At 43.1% G+C, this 20,883-nt stretch overlaps 1 protein-coding gene and 2 non-coding genes across 5 annotated transcripts in view; 2 read left to right on the forward strand and 1 right to left on the reverse strand.

Annotated features, from left to right (window-relative positions):
* The first annotated feature begins 6,953 nt into the window (after nucleotides 1-6,953).
* On the forward strand, nucleotides 6,954-7,091 carry LOC114817633. The gene has a single exon (XR_003765493.1). It is a non-coding gene; the product is annotated as a small nucleolar RNA SNORA7 (small nucleolar RNA).
* A 5,538-nt stretch (nucleotides 7,092-12,629) lies between these two features.
* CCDC172 (coiled-coil domain containing 172) overlaps nucleotides 12,630-20,883 on the reverse strand; it is a 35,711-nt gene continuing 27,457 nt past the window's right edge. For all 3 annotated transcript variants that reach the window (XM_007667707.4, XM_007667708.3, XM_007667710.4), the window contains 2 exons: nucleotides 16,842-16,929; nucleotides 12,630-13,400 (listed from right to left, as the gene is read on the reverse strand). In XM_007667707.4, coding sequence (XP_007665897.1) covers nucleotides 13,338-13,400; nucleotides 16,842-16,929 — 151 coding nt within the window. In that variant the 3' untranslated portion in view covers nucleotides 12,630-13,337. The remainder of the gene's footprint in view (nucleotides 13,401-16,841; nucleotides 16,930-20,883) is intronic.
* LOC114817538 lies at nucleotides 16,336-16,473 on the forward strand. The gene has a single exon (XR_003765401.1). It is a non-coding gene; the product is annotated as a small nucleolar RNA SNORA7 (small nucleolar RNA).

Below are 20,883 nucleotides of genomic sequence, written 5' to 3' on the forward strand. Positions count from 1 at the left end.
ATCTTATTAACAGAAAAATCAATGGAAAGAACAGAAAAACAGCCAGAATGGCCAGAGGCTAAGGATTTGATTCAATAATGGTACTTCATCCACTGTCCGTCAGAAGTGGAGTCAAAGACGCACCGACAAGAATTCACCACGAAAACCAGAGGAAGAATTTATGAATTATTTTACATCATTTTCAAAGCTCCACTTGATCTTAACCTTGCCTTTAGCAGTAAATACCGTTCATGGATTAACTTAATTTCCAACAGCTAGTCACCGAGGGGTGGTCAGAGAGAGGAATCGTAGCTCTCTGCTCGCCCACAGGAGGACAACCATTCAAAGCAGCGGCCGAGGCCAGGAGAAGGCTGGTTCGTTGTGGTGGAGGTGGGGTGGGGGTTGTGAGCTGACAGATAATAATGATTGTGGTATCGGTTAAGTGCTTACTACGTACCAGGAACCGCACTAAGCGCTGGGGTAGACACAAGCTCACTAGATTGGACACGGTTCCTGTGGCTCATTGTCTCAATCCCCATTTTACACACGAGGTAACTGAGGCCCAGAGAAGTTAAGTGACTTGTCCAAGGTCATACAACTGACAAGCTGAGGAGCCTGGATTAGAACCCAGATCCTTCTGACTCCCAAGCCTGCGCTCTATTCACTAGGCCACGTTGTTTCGCTGGTGGTCGGTGCTGGAGGTGTGGTCCATTCGTTGTCCTCCACGACCTCAGCTTCTCCCCTGCCCCGTGGCCCCCGACTGGAGAAAGGCAGTCGGGCCGTTTTATCGCTGGATCTTCTGGTGAGGGTCAGGGCTTCACGGTTACAAAGGAGAACGCTCACGCTACGTACCAGAAATGAAAAGAGTTGTCGAATGAACCGGTCGATGGGATTTGGCGAGGCATCGATCCTTGTTTCTCATTGCTATTGGAAATGGGATGCTAAATCCCCAAGTGTATCTGTGGCTTCAGAATGGTCGTTCCGATCTTCAGACACACAGCGTGGCTCAGTGGAAAGAGCCCGGGCTTGGGAGTCAGAGCTCATGGGTTCGAATCCCGCCTCCGCCACTTGTCAGCTGGGTGACTGTGGGCAAGTCACTTCACTTCTCTGTGCCTCAGTTCCCTCATCTGCAAAATGGGGATAAAGACTGTGAGCCTCGCGTGGGACAACCTCATTCCCCCGTATCTACCCCAGCGCTTAGAACAGCGCTCTGCACGTAGTAAGCGCTTAACAAAACATTATTACCTATTTTCGTTTTATTTCAACCCTATTTTGAGAAGAAAGGCTGCCATCAAGTGGCCAGATTCATAAACTGTATAGATGGATATACAGTTTATACATATATATATAAATATATATATATATTAAAAACATATGGCTTTTGGCAAACACCATCTGCCATCTCCTGAGAGTAATAACAATAGCAGTTGCATATGTAAAGTGGTTGAGGAAGATAAACCGGTGGGCTCACGATCTAAGTGGGAGGGAGAACAGGTCCCGGATCCCCGCTCTTCTGCCAAATGGGGGTTCGGAGCCGGTTCTCCCTCCTTCTCTGACTGTGAGTCTCATGTGGGCCCTGATTTTTTTCTATCTACCCAAGCACGTAGTGCAGTGCTGGGCATACAATAAGGGCTTAAAAAATGCCACATTTAAATGTATTATTATCAGTAGTAGTGATAAAAATAATACTATTATGAGGAAACTGAGGCACAGAGCAGCGACTTGCACAAGATCACATAGCAGGCAAGTGGCAGAACCAGGATTAGATCCCAGGTCCTCTGGCCTCCAGACTCACGCTTTTCCCGTTAGGCCACAGTGCTTCTCAGGGGTTAGAGAATGTGATCTTCTCCTCATGAAATGAGGATACTGGCCAAGCGATGAATGCTCCACCCCAGTCCACAGGAGGCCGTGTCAGAGCCAGCGGTTTGTTTATTCACAATCCTCAAATCCTGAGCTGCTACTTTGGGGGCATTTTCTTTGAACTTGTTCAGTCAGACCCACTCTCCAGGTTCGGAGTAAACGTCTTCCTGGATATGAAAAGAAACCTGACTAGCGAAACGTCTCTTTGGTTGCTCCTGGCTCTTCAGCAAACTTGAAGCCTTGTCGAAACAAACCAACTCTCACTTTTCTGCTTAGAGTGAGATTTTCACGTCAAAATGTGAAGGATTGTTTGAATGGAATAATTGAAGACTTTAGTAGTTTTAGAGAAATTAGACACAAACAGGTTCATTCAGGAATAGTGAAAAGCTGGGAATCAGAGCAGGGATTTTCTTTTTTTTTAATGGCATTTGTTAAGCGCTTACTATGTGCCAAACAATGTTCTAAGCACTGGAGGCAGAATGTCGCTTTCCTCCATATTAGTTAGGGCTGAGTCAATCCTTCAGTTTGCTGCTGTTTGAGGCACTGGATTGGAGCAGAATCGGGTGGCAGGCCTGCATTCTGAAGACATGTACGCCATTTAAAAGGAGAGCAGCAATGATGTGTATGAACTTGCCAGCGGGGAGTTATAGAATTCCTGGAAGGAAAATGGGCTGGGTAGAAATTTATTTCCCATTCCGGTGGGTTCTTCCGAGTTGCACTATTGCCAACAGCAATAGTTGTTGCTGGGAGAAGCAGCGTGGCTCAGTGGAAAAAGCCCGGGCTTTGGAGTCAGAGGTCATGGGTTCGAATCCCGCCTCTGCCACTTGTCAGCTGTGTGCCTGTGGGCAAGTCACTTAACTTCTCTGGGCCTCCGTTACCTCATCTGTAAAATGGGGATTAAGACTGTGAGCCCCACGTGGGACAACCTGATTCCCCTGTGTCTACCCCAGCGCTTAGAACAATGCTCTGCACATAGTAAGCGCTTAACAAATACCAACATTATTAACAGCACTGCCAAGCAAATGCCAGACCGTAAGCTCATTGTGGGCAAGGAATGCATCTGTTTATAGATATATTGTACTCTCCCAAGTGCTAACTATGGTGCTTTACACACAGTAAGTGGTTAATAAATGTGATCGAAAGAATGAAGGCAATCAATCAATTCTATTCATTAGGCACTACTAGACATGTTCCCCGCCCACAACGAGCTTGCAGTCTAGAGGGCAAGGGTCCTTGAGGGTGGAACAAGGTTGGGGCTGTAAATATCAGCAAGAATGAAACAATGTCAGGCTCATTTGCAGTCTTCTCTGCCTCCCACCCTCTGAGGGAATCCCTCAAGGCTCAGTTCTAGGTCTCCTTCTATTCAACCAGTGGTTTTTGTTGAGGTAGTGAGCCAGTGTGTAAGAGTACATCTGTTTATGTATGAGGTTGCCAAAAAGAATGGAAAGCCAAGTTTAAAAAATGGAAATTCATCTAGACACGTACAAAAAGAGAATGAGAGAAAAAGAGGAGAGAGAAAAAGAGAGAGAAAAAGGGAGTGGGGCAGAGGGGTGGCTGTTAACAGGTACGGTATTGACCCAATCCAGTCAGAGAACAGGACATTAGCATTTTTGAACAAATTTTGCATATTTGAACATATCAGCCTTGGCCAAAAACCACAATTTCCCAAGGGCTTAGTTCAGTGCTCTGCACGCAGTAAGCACTCAATAAATACGATTAAACGAATGAATTGATAACCATAACATACCCCTTCTTGGTCGCATTACCCAGTCACATATTGGAATCGGAAATTTGGGGCAGGAATAATGCAGGAAAACATTGACAGTTTAGTGTCAGCAATAGGGGGGATTAGTGGAAAGTGGCACAGGCTTGACAGTCAGAAGATTTCTCTTCTAATCCTAGCTCCGCCATTTGCCTTTTGTGTGACCTTGGTCAAGTCACCTTTCTACGCCTCAGTTTCCTCACCTGTAAAATGAGGATTAGAAAACTATTTTCACACTCTTTGTGAGCCTTCTGTGGGTCAGGTACTGTGTTTGATCCAATTATCCTGTATCCAGCCTGATGCTCGGCATAGAGTAAGCACTTAACAAATACCACAATTATTATAATTAAAAGTACAGGCGCAGATTGGGACTTTACATACAAAACATGTTTTTCTGGATTTTATGCAGATAACTCTGCAATGATATGGATTAGGTCTGCTTTACCTGAAAAAAAAAAACTCATCAATTTCACAGGTTAAATTAGGATTTCTAAGAAAACTCGCAATATAGCATGAGTCATTCCACTTTTCTTTTATCACTTTATTTGTCTAAATCTGACCTGATTGAGAAAGAATAACAGCAAATTACACAGACTCTCTGATCCTTCCAAAGAAAGATAAAATTGAAGTAGCCGCTAAATGTATTAACCTGAAATATGAACCAAGTCATTGCAGATAATCACATGAAAAGAATCATTCTTGGAGAATCCAGGGTACTCAGATGGAACAGATGTTACTGTAGTTGGAAATTACCATATAGTTATTTCTCCTGAGAACCTAACACAATAGGGAGGAATGGGAACTTGCTTCCTTTGCACTTTTCCAAATGCTTAATACGATGTATTACACCAAGTGGGCGATCAATATATTCCACAACTGCTTCTATTGTAATTCCAGAATTCGGTACATTGTACTTAGTGCTTTAGGGAGTCCAACTGAAGTAAAAGACAAGAATCCTGCCCTTGAGCTTAAAGTCTAATGGGAGAGACAGAAATTAAATTACAAATAAGGGCAGCAAAGGGAAGAAAAAGGATACGTCCGGCAATAATAATTGTATAGGAAGGTTAATAAATGCATAAATAATGAATAGTGTACAAAATAATAGTGGTAGTATTTATTATGCACTTCTGTGCAAGGCACTCTGTAATCAGTGTTGGGAAAGTCAGTTGGTCAGTCAATAGTATTTATTAAGCGCTTATTGTATGCAGAGCACTGTACTGAGCACTAAATAGACAATTCCCTGCCCACAATGAACCTTCAGTTTGAGGGGGAGAATTTACTATGTTCTAAAGCACTCCAGGTACAACACAACAAAGTTGCTAGGTACGTTCCCTGACAGATAAAACTCTTCCCAGTTACCTTTCTTTCACACAGTACCACCAAGTCTGATGAGCAATGCCCATTTTTTTTTCTGGAACCTATTAATCTTTTCCATTTGAGATTTGCTAATTGGTAGGCTACAAACTACATAGGTTCTTCGTCTGAGATATCAAGTGGAAATTAGCTGTGCCTGAGATGTTCACAATATGCACCACATCTTAAAAAAAACTCTATTTCCTCTCCCTGGTAGTTGAAAGATGCAAGGTTAACACATGGATTAAAGTAGACAGGGCCCTCAAGGGGCTCACAATCTAAGAATAAGGTGAAGGAGGTGGAGGCTAGGTGACAGACACATAAGGAGGGTGAAACAATATACAGAAAACAACATAAAAGGAGAAAGATGAGAATATTATAGGATTGCAGTTTAACGCTCCTCACCATGGACCATAAAATACATACATAATGCTAAGAGTGCCATTGGGGTGACATGATTTGGGGTGGTGGAAATTAATTAGGGAAAGCTTTCTCCCCAAAATATTAACAGTCCCTTTGCTCTTCACCCCTCCCAGCCCCATAGCACTTATGTGTCATTTTATTTATTTGTATTGATGTCTGTCTCCCCACACCCTAAGCATTTAGGTTCTCTGCCTCACATCCCCGCCCACAGTACTTAAAAACCTATTCTTAAACTTGTTTGCTTCCCTCACCCGTAATTTATTTTAATGTCTGTCTCCCTCACTAGATTGTAAACTCTAGTAATCACCCAATGGTATTTATTGAGTGCTTATTGTGTACAGAGCATTGTGCTGTTTGGTGGAGTAAAATAATAATGACAATAAGAATTGAGGTAGTTAAATGCTTACTATGTGCCAATTACTTACTAAGCACTGGGGTAGATACAACATAATCAAGTCCCACATGGGACTCACAATCTAGTAGGAGGGAGAACAGGTATTGAATCCCCAGTTTGCAGATGAGGGAACTCTTCCATAGAGAAGTAAACGCTATTGATATTATACTCTCCCAAGTGCTTAGTACAGTGCCCTGCACACAGTAAGTGCTCAATAAATTCATTCATTCAGTCACGTTTATTGAGCGCTTACCGTGTGCAAAGCATTGTACCGAACGCTGGGGAGAGTTCAATATAACCACGGACACATTCCCTGCCCACAACGAGCTCACAGTCTACAGAGGGACGAAATGACTTCTTAGGTAATTTTTAGGAGTGTGTACAATTTGTTGTCCATATCCACAAACCGTTTCCTGCGGGATTCTGAAAGCCAACACTGAGAACTTAAGCTTCTTGAGATGGGAACATCTGTATCTTACTCTAAGATAATCTCAGAAGCACTTAGTGCTGTGAAAATAGGTGCTCCTCACCTCCACCAAACTCTCTTCCCCTCTTCAAAACCCTACTTAGAGCTCGCCTCCTCCGAGAGGCCTTCCCAGAATGAGCTCCCCCTTTTCCCTCTGCTCCCTCTACTCCCCTCCACCCCCTCTTCACCTCCCCTCAGCCAAGCCCTCTTTCCCCCCTTTCCCTCTGCTCCTCCCCCGCTCACCTCCCCTCCCCTCAGCACCGTACTCGTCCGCTCAACTGTATATATTTTCATTACCCTATTTATTTTGTTAATGAGATGTACATCACCTTGATTCTATTATTTTGTTAATGAGATATACATCACCTTGATTTTATTTATTTGCTCTTGTTTTAATGAGATGTTCACCCCCTTGATTCTATTTATTGTTATTGTTTTTGTCTGTCCGTCTCCCCCGATTAGACTGTAAGCCCATCAAAGGGCAGGGACTTTCTCTATATGTTACCGATTTGCACATTCCAAGCGCTTAGTACAGTGCTCTGCACATAGTAAGCGCTCAATAAATACTATTGAATGAATGAGTGAATGGTTGAGCTAGCATAATAATGTTGGTATTTGTTAAGCGCTTACTATGTGCAGAGCACTGTTCTAAGCGCTGAGGTAGAGACAAGGGAATCAGGTTGTCCCCACGTGGGGCTCACAGTCTTAAGTCCTCTCCCCTCTCAGGATTGCACCTGGAGAGTTTCCACTACTCTACCAGTCTCGGCTATGGGAGGGAGAGTAAAGCAGAGGCCTGTCCGTTCCATTCCTAGATTGGACAGTGGCTAGCGAGCGGAAGGCAATCTGCTACAAGACAAAAGTCACCCTTGCTGGGCAGCAGCGGCATGGGAGAGAGTAGAGGTCAGAGACTCGAGTTTACTGCACAGAAGAAGGCAATGGTAAACCACTTCCATATTTTTACCAAGAAAACTCTACGGATAGACGACCAGAATGATTGCAGGTGGAAAGCGGGGCGTTCTGGGAGAGATGTATCCGTGGTGTCGCTATGCGTCCGAAATGGCTCGACGGCATAAGACAAGACAAGCACGTCCTCTCTGTCCACTATGAAGCCGTTCCACTCCCTAGCTCATACACCCACACATCTTTTGCAGACATTAAAGTACATATACTAACCAATCAACGATATTTACTGCACAAATGAATCAGGTGGAACGCAGTCCCCGTCCCATATCGGGCCGAAAGTCTTCATCCCCATTTTATAGATGAGGTACCTGATCAACAGAGAAGTTTACCGAGTCCCGATCGTGTGCCGAACACTATACTAGGCACGTGGTGGAATACAATAGAAATATAAGCTATGGTCCCTGCCCTAAGTGCTTAGTTCAGTGCCCCTCACAATTGTTCAGTAAAAAAAGCATGGCTTGACTGACTGGAGTAGCCTACAATCTAATGAGGGAGATGGGCAGAAATAAATAGTTTACAAACAGAAGGAGCTTGAGGAAAAACAGAGAAACAGCTGGTAATAGCAAGAGTCTGGGGAGATGAATACATGAATAAATAAAGGGAGTACATAAATCAAAAACAACATTACACTCCCAAACTCTGGTTAGATGGAAATGAACCTTGGGAAGGTTTGCCGGATATATATAAATTTGTGTAGGTTTCATTTTGGACACCAGAGTAGCCCACCAGATGGCACAAGAACATTTCTTAACAAATCGCTAAAAACAAATCTGACTCCGTGTTCCTGCATGACCTGCACAGATAAGTACACTGAACCCAAGCTAACTCCTTCTAAATCCATATCTTACAAGGGGCATAAAACTATTTGGAAGATACTCTGTCGCAGTCACTCGGTCAACTGTATTTATTGAGCACCCACTCTATACAGAGCACTTTGCTAAGCGCTTGGGAGAGTATGGTATAACAATAAACAGACACATTCCCTACCCACAATGAGCTCATAGTCTAGAGGGGGAGAGAGACAGTAATATAAATTACAGATATGTACACAAGTGCTCTGGGGCTGGGAGGAGGGGGTGAGTACAGGAAGCAAATCAGGGTGACGCAGAAGGGAGTAGGAGAAGTGAAAAGGAGGGCTTAGTCAGAGAAGGCCTCGTGGAGGAGATGTGCCTTCAATAAGGTTTTGAAATGGGGGAGAAAAATTGTTTATCAGATATGATATGAGGAGGGAGGGTGCTCCAGGCCAGAGGCAGGATGTGGGCGAGAGGTCACCTACCTGCTTTTAATTCTATTTTCGGCTCTAACCTTGAACTGAGAAAACTGAATGTATGGGATCACCAATTTCTTCCATTTCCCTCGGAAATATTGATGAATTATTTGCCTCTAATTTTTTCATTATAGTACTGGTTAAGCAGTTTCTGTGGGCAAAGAACTGGTCTAAGTGCTGGGGTCGATACAAGTTAATCAGATTGGAAATAGTCTTTGCCCCACAAAGGGCTCACAGTACAAATAGGAGGGAATAGGATTCAATCCCCATTTTACAAATGAGATAACTGGCACAGAGAAGTCAAGTGACTTACCCAGGATCACACAGACATGTGGCAGAGTCAGGATTAGAACCCAGGTCCTCTGACTCCCAGGCCCATGCTCTTTCCACTAGGCCATGCAGCTTCTCTCACTTTGTTATTCTTAAACAGCTGTATTCAGTCAATCATATTTATTGAGCACTTACTGTATGTATGGAACTGTACTAAGCATTTGGGAGACTACAATATAACAAAAAACAGACAAATTTCCTGTCCACAACGAGTTTACGGTCTAGAGGGAGAGAATGAAATGAGGAAATATTACTACTCTTATTTTAAACACAGCAGATTCTGGAAAGGTCAGGAGAATTAATAGATTAACAGATAGAGTCAGATTTTGGCCCAAAAATATGCTCAATAAATATAAACTAGGGAAATTTATATTAGGGAAAATTTTCCCCATTGCAGTAATTACATTTTGACTGGGCAGGAAATTTGTCTATCAACTCTGTTATACTGTACTTAGTTTTGTTTTGTTTTAGTTTTGTAGTATTGTACTTACAAGCACTTAGTTCAGTGTTCTGCACACAGCTCTCAGTAAATTACCACTGATTGATTGATTGACTGATGCTGCATGTACATGCAAGACAATTTCTTCCACCATGGGCTGGTAGACGGAGAGCAGGACTGCTGAGGTCGGGTGATCTGGGTTCCAGTTCTGGCTCGGCAATTCGCGAGCGCTGGACTCCGGGATGGATCTGATGGAGCAGTTGAGAAGGCTAAAAACTGAAATGGAGAAAGCAACATTTCTGTAGCTCTCGTTGCTTTCATTTCATCCTGCTTCATTTAGAAGCAGCATGGCCCACTGGATAGAGCACGGGCCTGGAAGTCAGAAGGATCTGGGTTCTAATCCCAACCGCCATTTGTCTGCTGTGTGATCTTGGGTAAGTCACTTCATTTCCTCTGTGCCTCAGTTATCTCATCTCTAAAACGGGGATTAAGACTATGAGCCCCATATGGGACGGGGACTGGGACCAACTCAATTTGATTATATCCACAAGAGCGCTTAGTACAGTGCTCGGCACATAGAAAACACTTTACGAATACCCCGATTATTATTGTCCTCTCTATGTTGTTCAGCTTTTTTTGTCCTTTGAATCTTGCATGGCTGTTGCCAAACTCCTCCCTGACTTGATTTTTTGTCTGTGAGTCCAGTGTGGGTAAGGAACTGTGTTTGTATGATCTTCCTTGTTCCTTTTCCTTATGTGCTCTGCACACAGTAAACACTCATTAAATACTTTACAGTCAACAAATGGTATTCACTGAGTGTTTACTGTGTGCAGAGCACTGTACTAAGCGCTTGGGAGAGTACAAATCAGAGAGTTGGTAGACATAATCCCTGTCCATAAGGAGTGTACAGCCTATTAGGGGTGAATGGACTCTAATATACCTAAATATCACTTAGCCAAGTTTTCAGATTCCCTAAGTATTAGTTTAGTTTCACTAAGATGTTACAGTGTTCCCCTCTATTTCATGCCTTATTTTGTCCTTCCACTTAAAACATTTCCTTTCTAATTTCGGGTGTTTTATTGACTCCTTATTTGGCAGGACTGCTGATTCTAGTGATGTCTCCTCCATTCAGGGCATGTTGGAGATAAATTAGCTCCCCCAACTAGTTGTTTAAATAAGGATTCAATTCTGATAGCTTTGTTTTTGATGGTTGACGGCAGCAGCTGGGAAAACATCAATCTTGGTTTCCTCAGTCTTATTTCCTTTTCCTCTTCCCCTTATCAAAGCAAGCCCGCTTTTATCACAGCTTTAATCAAGAAAAATTTCCATATCACAGTATCTGTGCACTTGACAACAAGGGAACAAAACTTCCAGCCTGCACTTTATTGTTCATGGGGTCCTACGACAGGGAAAGTAGTCATTAGATCTTACTATTCCTGGTCAGTTCAACCTCATTAGCATTCTTGTACTTTGTGGAATTTTTTAAAGAGAAGTAAATCAGTGATACCAGGAGTAGAATACCATGGTCAGCATACCAAAGAAAAATCCGCTTATTCGAGAATATGCCAGATATTAGATAAAATGGCTACTAACCTTACATTTCTCCTTCGGACATTTCCAAAAGTGAAATCATCGTTATGAACGCTTCTCATCCTCCATGGTTTGAAAAATCCATTCCACTGTTGGTGTAAGCTACCTAGCCCACATACCTCGAAAATTAAGTTCTGCTTCAAGCTAAAGGTATTTTTTTTTTTACTTTTAGTTCATTTCAGAAGTAAGATTCCCTTGAAAGTAAGTGTTCTGAATCCAATTCTAGAATAGAAAGCTTTCTCCTCTGGGCTTTGGCTACCAATTTAAGAAAAGGACAGCTAATCCATGAGAAAAAACTTGCCCAAAATACAGAAAGGATAGGAGCAGTAATATTTTTTATGAGTCAAATTCAAATTTCAGTATTTACATTTTATGGAAATCATGGAATTATTTTATATTGGGAATCCAAACAAGAAATAATGTGATTTCATTTCTCTTCATGTCACTGAACTGCTACTGTTGGTTACACTTTAAATAAAATAGTTTATTCATTAAAATGTTATTTTATTGGGTAAGACTGTTCTGTCTGGAACACAAAGGATTTTTTTTAGTGGTATCTGTTAAGCGCTATGTTCCAGGCACCGTACTAAACGCTGGGGTAGATATAAGTGAATCAGGTCCAAGTACGCAGTCCACGTACCACATGGGGTTCCCACAGTCTTAATCGCCATTTTGCAGATGAGGTAACTGAGGCACACAGAAGTGAAGTGACTTGCCCAAGATCACTCAGCACAAAAGTTGGCAGAGCCGGCATTAGAACCCAGGCCCTTCAGGCTCCCAGGCCCATGCTCTATCCATTAAACCACACTGCCTTACTTCATCTTTGTCCCAGGTCTGGTATTACAGTGTAGGGGATTGGTTTAGTATGGCAGAGTATAAGGATATGTACATAAGTGCTTTGGGTCTGAGGATGATATTATTATCATTATTCAAACAGTATCAATCCATAAATAAATGGTATTTACTGAATCCTTATTGTATGATGAGCAAATGGCTCAGAGGAACGAGCATGGGCTTGGGAGTCCGAGGTCACGGGTTCGAATCCCAGCTCTGCCACTTAATAATAATGTTGGTATTTGTTAAGCGCTTACTATGTGCAGAGCACTGTTCTAAGCGCTGGGGTAGACACAGGGGAATCAGGTTGTCCCACGTGGGGCTCACAGTCTTCATCCCCATTTTACAGATGAGGGAAGTGAGGCACAGAGAAGTTAAGTGACTTGCCCACAGTCACACAGCTGACAAGTGGCAGAGCTGGGATTCGAACTCATGACCTCTGTCTCCAAAGCCCGTGCTCTTTCCACTGAGCCACGCCACCTGTCAGCTGTGTGAGTGTGGGCAAGTCACTTCACTTCTCTGTGCCTCAGTTCCCCCATCTGTCAAATGGGGATTAAGACTATGAGCCTCAAGTGGGACAACCTGATTACCCTGTATCTCCCCCAGCGCTTAGAACAGTGCTCTGCACCTAGTAAGCACTTAACGAATACCAACATTATTATTATTACTATACCAGGCACTTGGGAGAAAACAATAGAGTATAATTAGTAGACATGTTCCCTGCCTACAAGGAGCTCACTGTTTAGAGGGGGAGAAAAACATTACTGATGGGGGAATGGGAGAGTATAGGTATAAATGCTGTGGGGCTGCGGGCCAGATGAATGATTGAATGGGCACGGGAAGGAGGGAAAAGAAAGTGAAGAAACTCAGTGGTTGATTGACATAGACTGGATTTGGGCTCTGCCCCCTACTCCACCCAAACCCCAAATCTCCCCCCCAAATCGAAAATGAAAACAACACAAACATGAATAAAGTTCAATCTTTCTTAATCACATGAAATACACAAAACACAATCTCTACAGGTATTCTTGAAGCAGAAAAAGAAGAATATTAACTATCACTAAGTAAACTCAAATTCGATCAGAATAAATGCACTGTTTTTCCCTTTTTTTTTTTGCCTCCTCCCATCACTGCCTCTCTCTCTGCAAGGCTGTTATGGCGGTGGGAGGAGTAACTGTTTTATGTTTTCAAAGTAGTTACTTTATAGAGAGAGTTAAGGGGTTCTCAGGTTGGAAATGAGATGGTTTCCAAGTGTGATCTTGACAGCTGAAATATAACTGACAATCCCAGTTAGCAGGGAAGCGACACCAAGTGGAATTCGTCAAACTGTTGCAGACCTTCAGGACTGTCAATCCTGCATGACACCTTTCAGCCACACTAACTCCCATAAATCAACCTCACTGTTGATGTCTTCAAATAAGGTTCACTTTATATTCACCTAGGGCTGTTTTCCTTTTCCTAGCATCTGAGATCACACAGTATCACATCCCCAAAACCCCTAGAACATGCTTACATGTTAGTAGAACTCGGGTTCCCCGAACCGGGAATAAAGAACTGTTTGATCGCTAAAAACTGACTCACCATTTCCACAATAACTTTCAACACACAGGCTAAAATTGGAACAATCAACAATGTTACATAGCTTTGATTCTGAGGAGCTTCAAGCAGTTCCCCGTGTCACTTATTCTGATCAATCCTCCATGCATTGTGCCTTGCCTGAAGAACATTTTGGGATAAGCTCTGTAAGAGATCAAAATTAGAGGTATAGAAATATCAGAAATCCTTCACCTCCCCCTCATATTCCTCCCATGTGCCCTTTCTCTGTTCAGTGCTCCTCCTATTCCTTCTTTTTCCTAGTTCCCACACTCTAAGTACCAAGCAGATTAAATCTCAGCCACAACATCATTTTCTTATCATGAGTGTTCCATTTCTCTTCCCTCCACTCCCCTGCTGTTTCTCCCAATCTCTTTGTCTCTCTGTGCCTCACTGGGTAACTTTGGTGTCACAGTTGAAGACCTGGAATACTTCACGTATCAAACATCCCGACAAAGACTGTATGTTAGCAAGCACCCTGCCTATTTAACAGATTATATAAAATCAGAGGCTAAAGCAATCTACGGATGCTTTCACGGACCATGAAAACAGAGCTCTCTCAACTAAATATATGTCTCCTGATACCATATAAAGCTGCCTTCTGAAAATTACAGTCAGATATCATAAAAGTGATTTCTGCTCATCAAAAACAAAAGATTTTAAGCATTACGATACCTGAAAGATTTCATCTTATTAATATACTAATAATAGAGCTTCAACCCAAAGAAATGATCTGCAGTGAAGCTTAATATTAAAAAACCCACAAAGCCATTCGTTTCAGAATGAAAGCTCTTCAGTTGCAACAGAAGTTTTGTATCATACCAAACTCCAAGGAGCTCAGAATACTTTAAAAGTATTCTTGGTCCGTACTCCTCATCCTCGTTCCCAATCCTAACAGGCAGGGGAGTGAAGAGTCCCGAGAGGAGCGATTCCTAACACTACCCCCTTCACAGACCTGGACCCCACAGCCGCCTCTCCTTCTCTGGAGTGGGAAGTGGAGATGGGGGGGAGGAAAAGGGGTCGGGGAAGTCCAGAGTCACCGAGGGGTGGATCAGGGTCCAGCTGAGGCGGAGATTGGAGGAGGATTGGTAAATCCCAAATCCTTCCCTAGCCTCCGGTGCTGTCAGTGTCCTTTGTACCTTGACTGCTTCCGTGTCAGGAAGGTGAAACCCAGCATGAAACCATATGTATAGAGGGAGGGAGACTAGTCTGGCTGCTTGGAGATCAAGGAGGCCCAGGCTCTTGGTCTCCTTTTTTTTCTTTTTGGTTATTTGTTAATTTGCTGTGTGTTTAGCACTCTTTTGAGCAGTGGGGTAAGTACAAATTAATCAGGTTGGATACAGTCCCTACCCAGCAGGAGAACAGGTATTAAATCCCCATTTTGCAAATGAGGCGACCAAGACATGGAGAAGCTAAGTGTCTTATCCAAGGCCACACAGCAAGCAATTGGCAGAGCCGGGATTAGAAACCAGATCCAAGGTCGGCGTTCTTTCCACTAGGCCACGCTGGATCCAGCGATCCAGCAGTCCTGGGGCCGGGGAGAGCATCACGGCGTAGTGGATAGAGCACGGGCCTCAGAGTCAGAAGATCATGGGTTCTGATCCTGGCTCTGCCGCTCGTCTGTTGTGTGGCCTTGGACAAGTCACTTGACATCTCTGTGTCTTGGTCACCTCATCTGTAAAATGGGGATTCAGTGCCCGTTCTCCTTCCGGGGAAGTGAAGTGACTTCTCTGTGTCTGTTACCTCATCTGTAGAAGGGGGGTTAAGACCGTGATCCCCATGTGGGACACAGACTGTGTCCAACCCAATTTGCTTGTATTCATCCCAGTGCTTAGTACATTGCTTGGCATATAGCAAGCATTTAAATATCACAATTATTACCCTCCCCAAACTTCAAGACAGATCCAATACCATTCTCAGCAACCCCTAACCAACTGTGATCTCCACACCCTCGCCAGGTTCCCCACTTTCTGAGGTGGTTTTGAAGGTGGCAAAGTTCACTGAAAGGAATAAGGTTAAGAGATCCACACCTTCTGTCCCTATCCTGGCTTGCCACTCCTGCCGTTCAGCGATGGGGGCGGAGAGAGGGAGCTAAGGATCTAGGGAGCAAGGTGTCAGAAAGACATAGAGGGAAAGCGGTTGGAGAAAGAATACACAAAGGAATATCTCATTCTTTGCCCACCAAAGAATAAATTACTCTTAATTTTACGTGTGCAGCTGTGCATAATATAAAAATTCGATATAATTCTACACATGCATGGCTTAGTGGAAACAGCATGGGCTTGGGAGTCAGAGGACAGGGGTTCTAATTCTAGCTCCGCCGCTTGTCTGCTGTGTGACCTTGGACAAGCCATTTGACTTTTCTGTGCCTCAGTTACCTCACCTGTAAAATGGGGATTAAGAGTGTGAGCTCCACATAGGGCACCCTGATTATCTTGTATGTATCCCAGCACTTAGAACAGTGCTTGGCACATAGTAAGCAATTAACAAATATCATTATTATTAATAATATATTTGGTTATGTAATTATATCTAATTCTAAACTGAGAAACACTGCACGTTTTTGGACCACCCAATTATCGAATTCTCAAAATGTTCACATGAGACATGAGGTATTTTATGCTTATAAGCACATTTGAAATTAATATAGTTAAATGATACATGATCTCCTCAAAAGTAGTTTCACTGGCCAGAAATCAAAGACGAAATGAGAAACTCTCTTAACTCATTTATCGAAATAAACTACTGTAAGCTGATTAATATAAAAAAAGAGTTCAGTTTCCACATATTCATTCTTTCAGTCTTATTCATTGAGCTTGGGAGAGTACAACAATAAACACACATATTCCCTGCCCACAATGAGCTTACAGGCCAGAGTACTGTACAGATAATAATAATAATGATAATTATTATTACTGTATTGTTAAGCACTTACTATATGTCAGGCACCGTCCTAAGCACTGGGGTAGATAGAAGATAATTGGGTTGGACATCAGATTTTCTAATCTGTTGACCTGCTTTTCTATGTTCTACTGTGCTCGCCTTCTTACATCCAATATTCACCCCTTCTTCAAAACTTTTGCCCCTCTCAAGATCACACCTGGAGAGTTCCCAGTACTCTACCAGTCTCGACTACAGGAAGGAGAGTCAGGCAGAGGTCTATCCATTCCATTCCTAGCTTGGGCAGTGGCTAGCGAGTGGAAGGCAATCGGCTACCCGTCAAAACTCACCCGTGCTGGGCAGCAGCGGCAAGGGAGAGAATTAAGGGCCAAGACTCAAGTTTACTGCGTGAAAGGAGGCAATAGTAAATCACTTCTGTATTTTTACCAAGAAAACCCTATGGATACACTATCAGAACGATTGCAGATGGAAGTGGGGTGTTCTGGAGAGATGTGCCCAAGATGTAGCTATGGGTCAAAGACAATGGCATAAGACAAGACAAAACCTTTGTTAGTGGTGAGGTGAAAATCACATTTTCAAATGAGTTCAGCCAGGTTAAAATGTTGGATAGGTCCTCTATTGCTTAGAGAGACAACTTTCCATTAAAGATATGGAATGTTAGTCGAATATTTGGAGAAAATGACTTACCATCCTCAGACATTCTATTTCTGATTGAAGAGACTCACAAATACTTTCCATGTTTTCTTCCCTATAAAATTCAAGTTCTTTCTTCAGCCTTTAAAAAATGAAATGCTTTGCATTACCAAGAAGTTAATTGCTCTCTGCTTTATGCAATTATTTCTTAGATTAAGATTTATGGGTTTGCCATTCCTGAAACCAGAACTGTGGAGTCAACACAGGGGTCATTTAGGAAACATCAAATAGAGCTGTGGGAACTTTTTATCAAGTCACATCTCCAGGAGAGAGAGATCAAACCACCGGGGCTTAATACTAAATTTCTGTACTGTCACAATCTTGAGATGCACGGTTCAAATATTCTACTTTTAAAATTTTCAAAGTGCTATAAGGTACCTTGACCCAATTAATCCATTAAAGCATTTCCTCTATTCTAGGATTTTACTTTTTCTATTCTACACCCTCCTTTCTTTCCTCCAAGTACCATCTTCTCCCCACCTTCAAAGCACTATTAAGGTCACAAGTCCTCTAAGAGGCCTTCCCCAATTAAGCCTTCTTTCCCCCAGCTCCTTCTCCCTTCGATGTTGTCTATGCACTTGGATCTGTGACCTTTGGATATTTAATATTCACCCCTCCCTCAACCCTACAGCATTTATATACCTGTCTTTAAATTATATATCATTGATTATTTATTTATATTGATGTCTGTCTCCCCTCTAGATTGTAATCTCATTGAGGGCAGAAAACCTTTCTGCCATTGTATTGTGCTTTCCCAAGCACTTAATAGAGTGTTCTGCACATAGTAAGCACTCAATACATACCATCGAACACAAGTAATGAAAACAACCGTTTTGGAATCACAAGTTGCAGCAGTACAAGGAAAGTTGTCTTTTTCTAAATCATTTCTTTGCAAAAAAAATTCCTTTTCGATACAAATCTAAATGTATACTTAGCTCTATTTAGCAAGTATTGCTTCATGATGAGACCCATGCAAAATCAGCATCTCTGGGATTGGTGGAGGCCCTCCTGGAGGGTGGACGAGCCTAATAATATTACTAGCCTAATTATTATTACTATTATTAGAAATACTCATGGTATTTGTTAAGAGCTTGCTATGTGCCAAGCACTATACTAAGCACTGGGGTAGATACAAAATAAGTAGATCAGACACAGTCTCTGTCCTACATGGGGCTCACAGTCTAAAGGGGAGGGAGGACAGCCATTTCATCTCAGTTTTACAGATGAGGAAACTGAGGCACAGAGCAACTGCTCAAGGTCACAGAGCAGACTAGTGTGAAGCTGGGATTAGAATTTGGGTCTTCTGCCGCTCAAACCTGTGCTCTTTCCAATAGCGTCACCGAGAGAGAATTTTTCACCCTGTGCCCACGAGTATACAGTAGGGCTGCTTTTCCGGCTCATTGAGCCGGGTGCTGCTCAGATGCCGGTGGCTCAGATGTGAAAAGCATTTCTTACTACCAGCAGCACGTGTGCTCGAGTTATTATTTTTTTTTTTTGCCATAATGGCCATGGTTTGCATGGACTCATCCACACACTCTCGCCAGGGCCCTCTGTATCCAACCACACACATTCCCAGGTGACCAGTCTGTGATGGCTGCAGTCTGTGATGACAGAGAAGACTATCTCAGACTTCACCAGCAGCAGACACTACTGTGCCCTCACCCATTTGATAAGTCATCATTGAGTATAACACTTAGTATTTTTGAAACTATCGTGAGGGTCATTTCCCGGCGGTGGAAAGGATACCGGACTCATCCCTACCCAATATTTACAGGCACAAGAAGTCCTGTGGGACCACACTGAACGAGTGCAATAAAAGAGGAGTGTGGAGTATGATTCTGAATCTTTTTCAGGAAGCTGTAAAAGATCCTTGTTCTGTTGCCTGAGGGGTTTGGTATTTGTAAGGTATTTGTCCAAATTAGATCGAACCACAGCCTTCGCCTCGTCTTCATAAATAATAATATTTGTTAAGTGCCAGCTATGTGCCAAGCACTGTACAGTACGCTGGGGTAGATGCAAGATCATTAGGTCCCACATGGGGCTCACTGTTTAAGTAGGAGGGAGAACAGGTATTGAAGCCCCATTTTGTATAAAAGCGAACTGAGGCACAGAGAAGTTAAGCGACTCACCCAAGGTGACAGCAGCAAGTTGCAAAGCTGGAATTAGAACCCAGATCCTGTGTGGCTTAGTGGAAATAGCACGGGCTTGGGAGTCAAAGGACATGGGTTCTAATCGCAGTTCCACCACTGGTCTGCTGTGTGACCTTGGATAAGTCATTTAACTTCTCTATGCCCCAGTTACCTCATCCGTAAAATGGGGATTAAGACTCTGAGCCCCACGTGGGACAAACGGATTACCTTGAATCTATCCCTGCGCTTACAACAGTGCTTGGCACATAGTAAGTGCTTAACAAATACCATAATCATTACTTTTCCACTAGGCCCTGCTGCTTCTCTAAAGTACCTTGTATCGGACCAACTCCTTCTGAACACCTCTTCACACCTTTGAACTCCCATTTCCCTTAGTATAAATTCATTTGCTTCCTTTAAAATTGATGCAAGGGTTCTTAATCCCCAAATCTTAGCTCATGGTGGGGAGATCATCAGTTTTATGTATTTTAGCATCTCACGATGATGCAGTGGGCTGCCCAGGCCTCAAACAATAACGGCTGCGTCTCAGGGTCGCATGTATCATGAGGAGGCCGTAACTTGCGGTACGCCTGGGTTTAGTCTGGTGGGAGTAGAATAATACAAGTGTCACATTGATGGGTAACGAAGAGTCTCAGGGGTGAGAACTTATGCACATACCTGTAATTTTATTTACTTATGACACTGATGGCATTTGTTTAGCAGTTATGTGTCAAGCACCGTTTTAAGCGATAGGGTAGATACAAGCTAATCAGGGTGGACATAGTCCCTTATGTGCGTGAGGCTCACAGTCTTAATCTACATTTTACAGATGAGGTGACTGGGACACAGGGAAGTAAAGTGATTTGGTCAGGATCACACAGTAGACAAGTGGCAGAGCCAGAACTGGAACCCAGTTCCCTCTGACTCCCAGGCTCATGCTCTATCTATTAGATTATTACAGTAATGTCTCTCTGCCCCCCTAAACTGTGAGCTTGATATGGGCAGGAAATGTGTCTGTTATACTGTACTCTCCCAAGCGCTTAGTACAGTGCTCTGCCCACAGTAAGTGCACAGTAAATACGACTGACTGCCTAACTGACTGATCTTCAAGGAGCCCCTTCTCAGAGTGAAATACGAGCAATAGGAGGAAATATGCTAAAACTTGGGTGCCTATGACCCAATCCTCCAACCTCTCAACCCGGCTCCTCTCCAGAGCTGGAGGCTAGTGAAGTGGAAGCAGGAAGTTACTACCTGAATCTTGTTTTTTAGGTTTCATTTAGCCCACAAAAAATGGTTCCTGAAGCAGCACGGCCTAGTGAAAAGAGAATGGGCCTGGGAGTCCAGAGGACCTGAGTTCTAATTCCAGCTCTTCTACTTGTCTGATGTGTAACCTTGGGCAAAGCATTTAACTTCTCTGTCCCTCAGTTTCCTAATCTGTAAAATGTGGATTCAATCCTCCTCCCTCCAATTTAGAATGTAAAATCCATGTGGGACAGGAACTGTGTCCAACCTGATAAACTCATATCTACCCCAACGCTTAGAACAGTGCTTGAAACGAAGTAAGCATTTAACAAATGCCATAAAAGAGCACACCTTCTTCCATGTCAATCCATAAGCGCCTGACGACGGATGACTTTGTCTCGGATAGCGTGACTCCTAGGGAAGATGTGGAGCTGCATCTTGAATTCAGTGAAAATAAGTGCTTTACCAGTGTCATAAAAAAAGGAGTGAGCACCTCCAATTCAGGATATTCAGATACCCAAACGTCAGTTCCGTCTCTTCGATGAATACAAAACCGGCATTCTGGGCAGTCAACTGGTAAAGGCCTCTCTGTTCGAGGTATACCATCATCAAGGGGCATCTGCTTAAACTGGCTTTTCCTAAAGTGGTGGTGACTTGTGCTTAGT

This window comes from Ornithorhynchus anatinus, chromosome 16 (assembly GCF_004115215.2).
Source record: "Ornithorhynchus anatinus isolate Pmale09 chromosome 16, mOrnAna1.pri.v4, whole genome shotgun sequence".
Taxonomy (NCBI): domain Eukaryota; kingdom Metazoa; phylum Chordata; class Mammalia; order Monotremata; family Ornithorhynchidae; genus Ornithorhynchus; species Ornithorhynchus anatinus.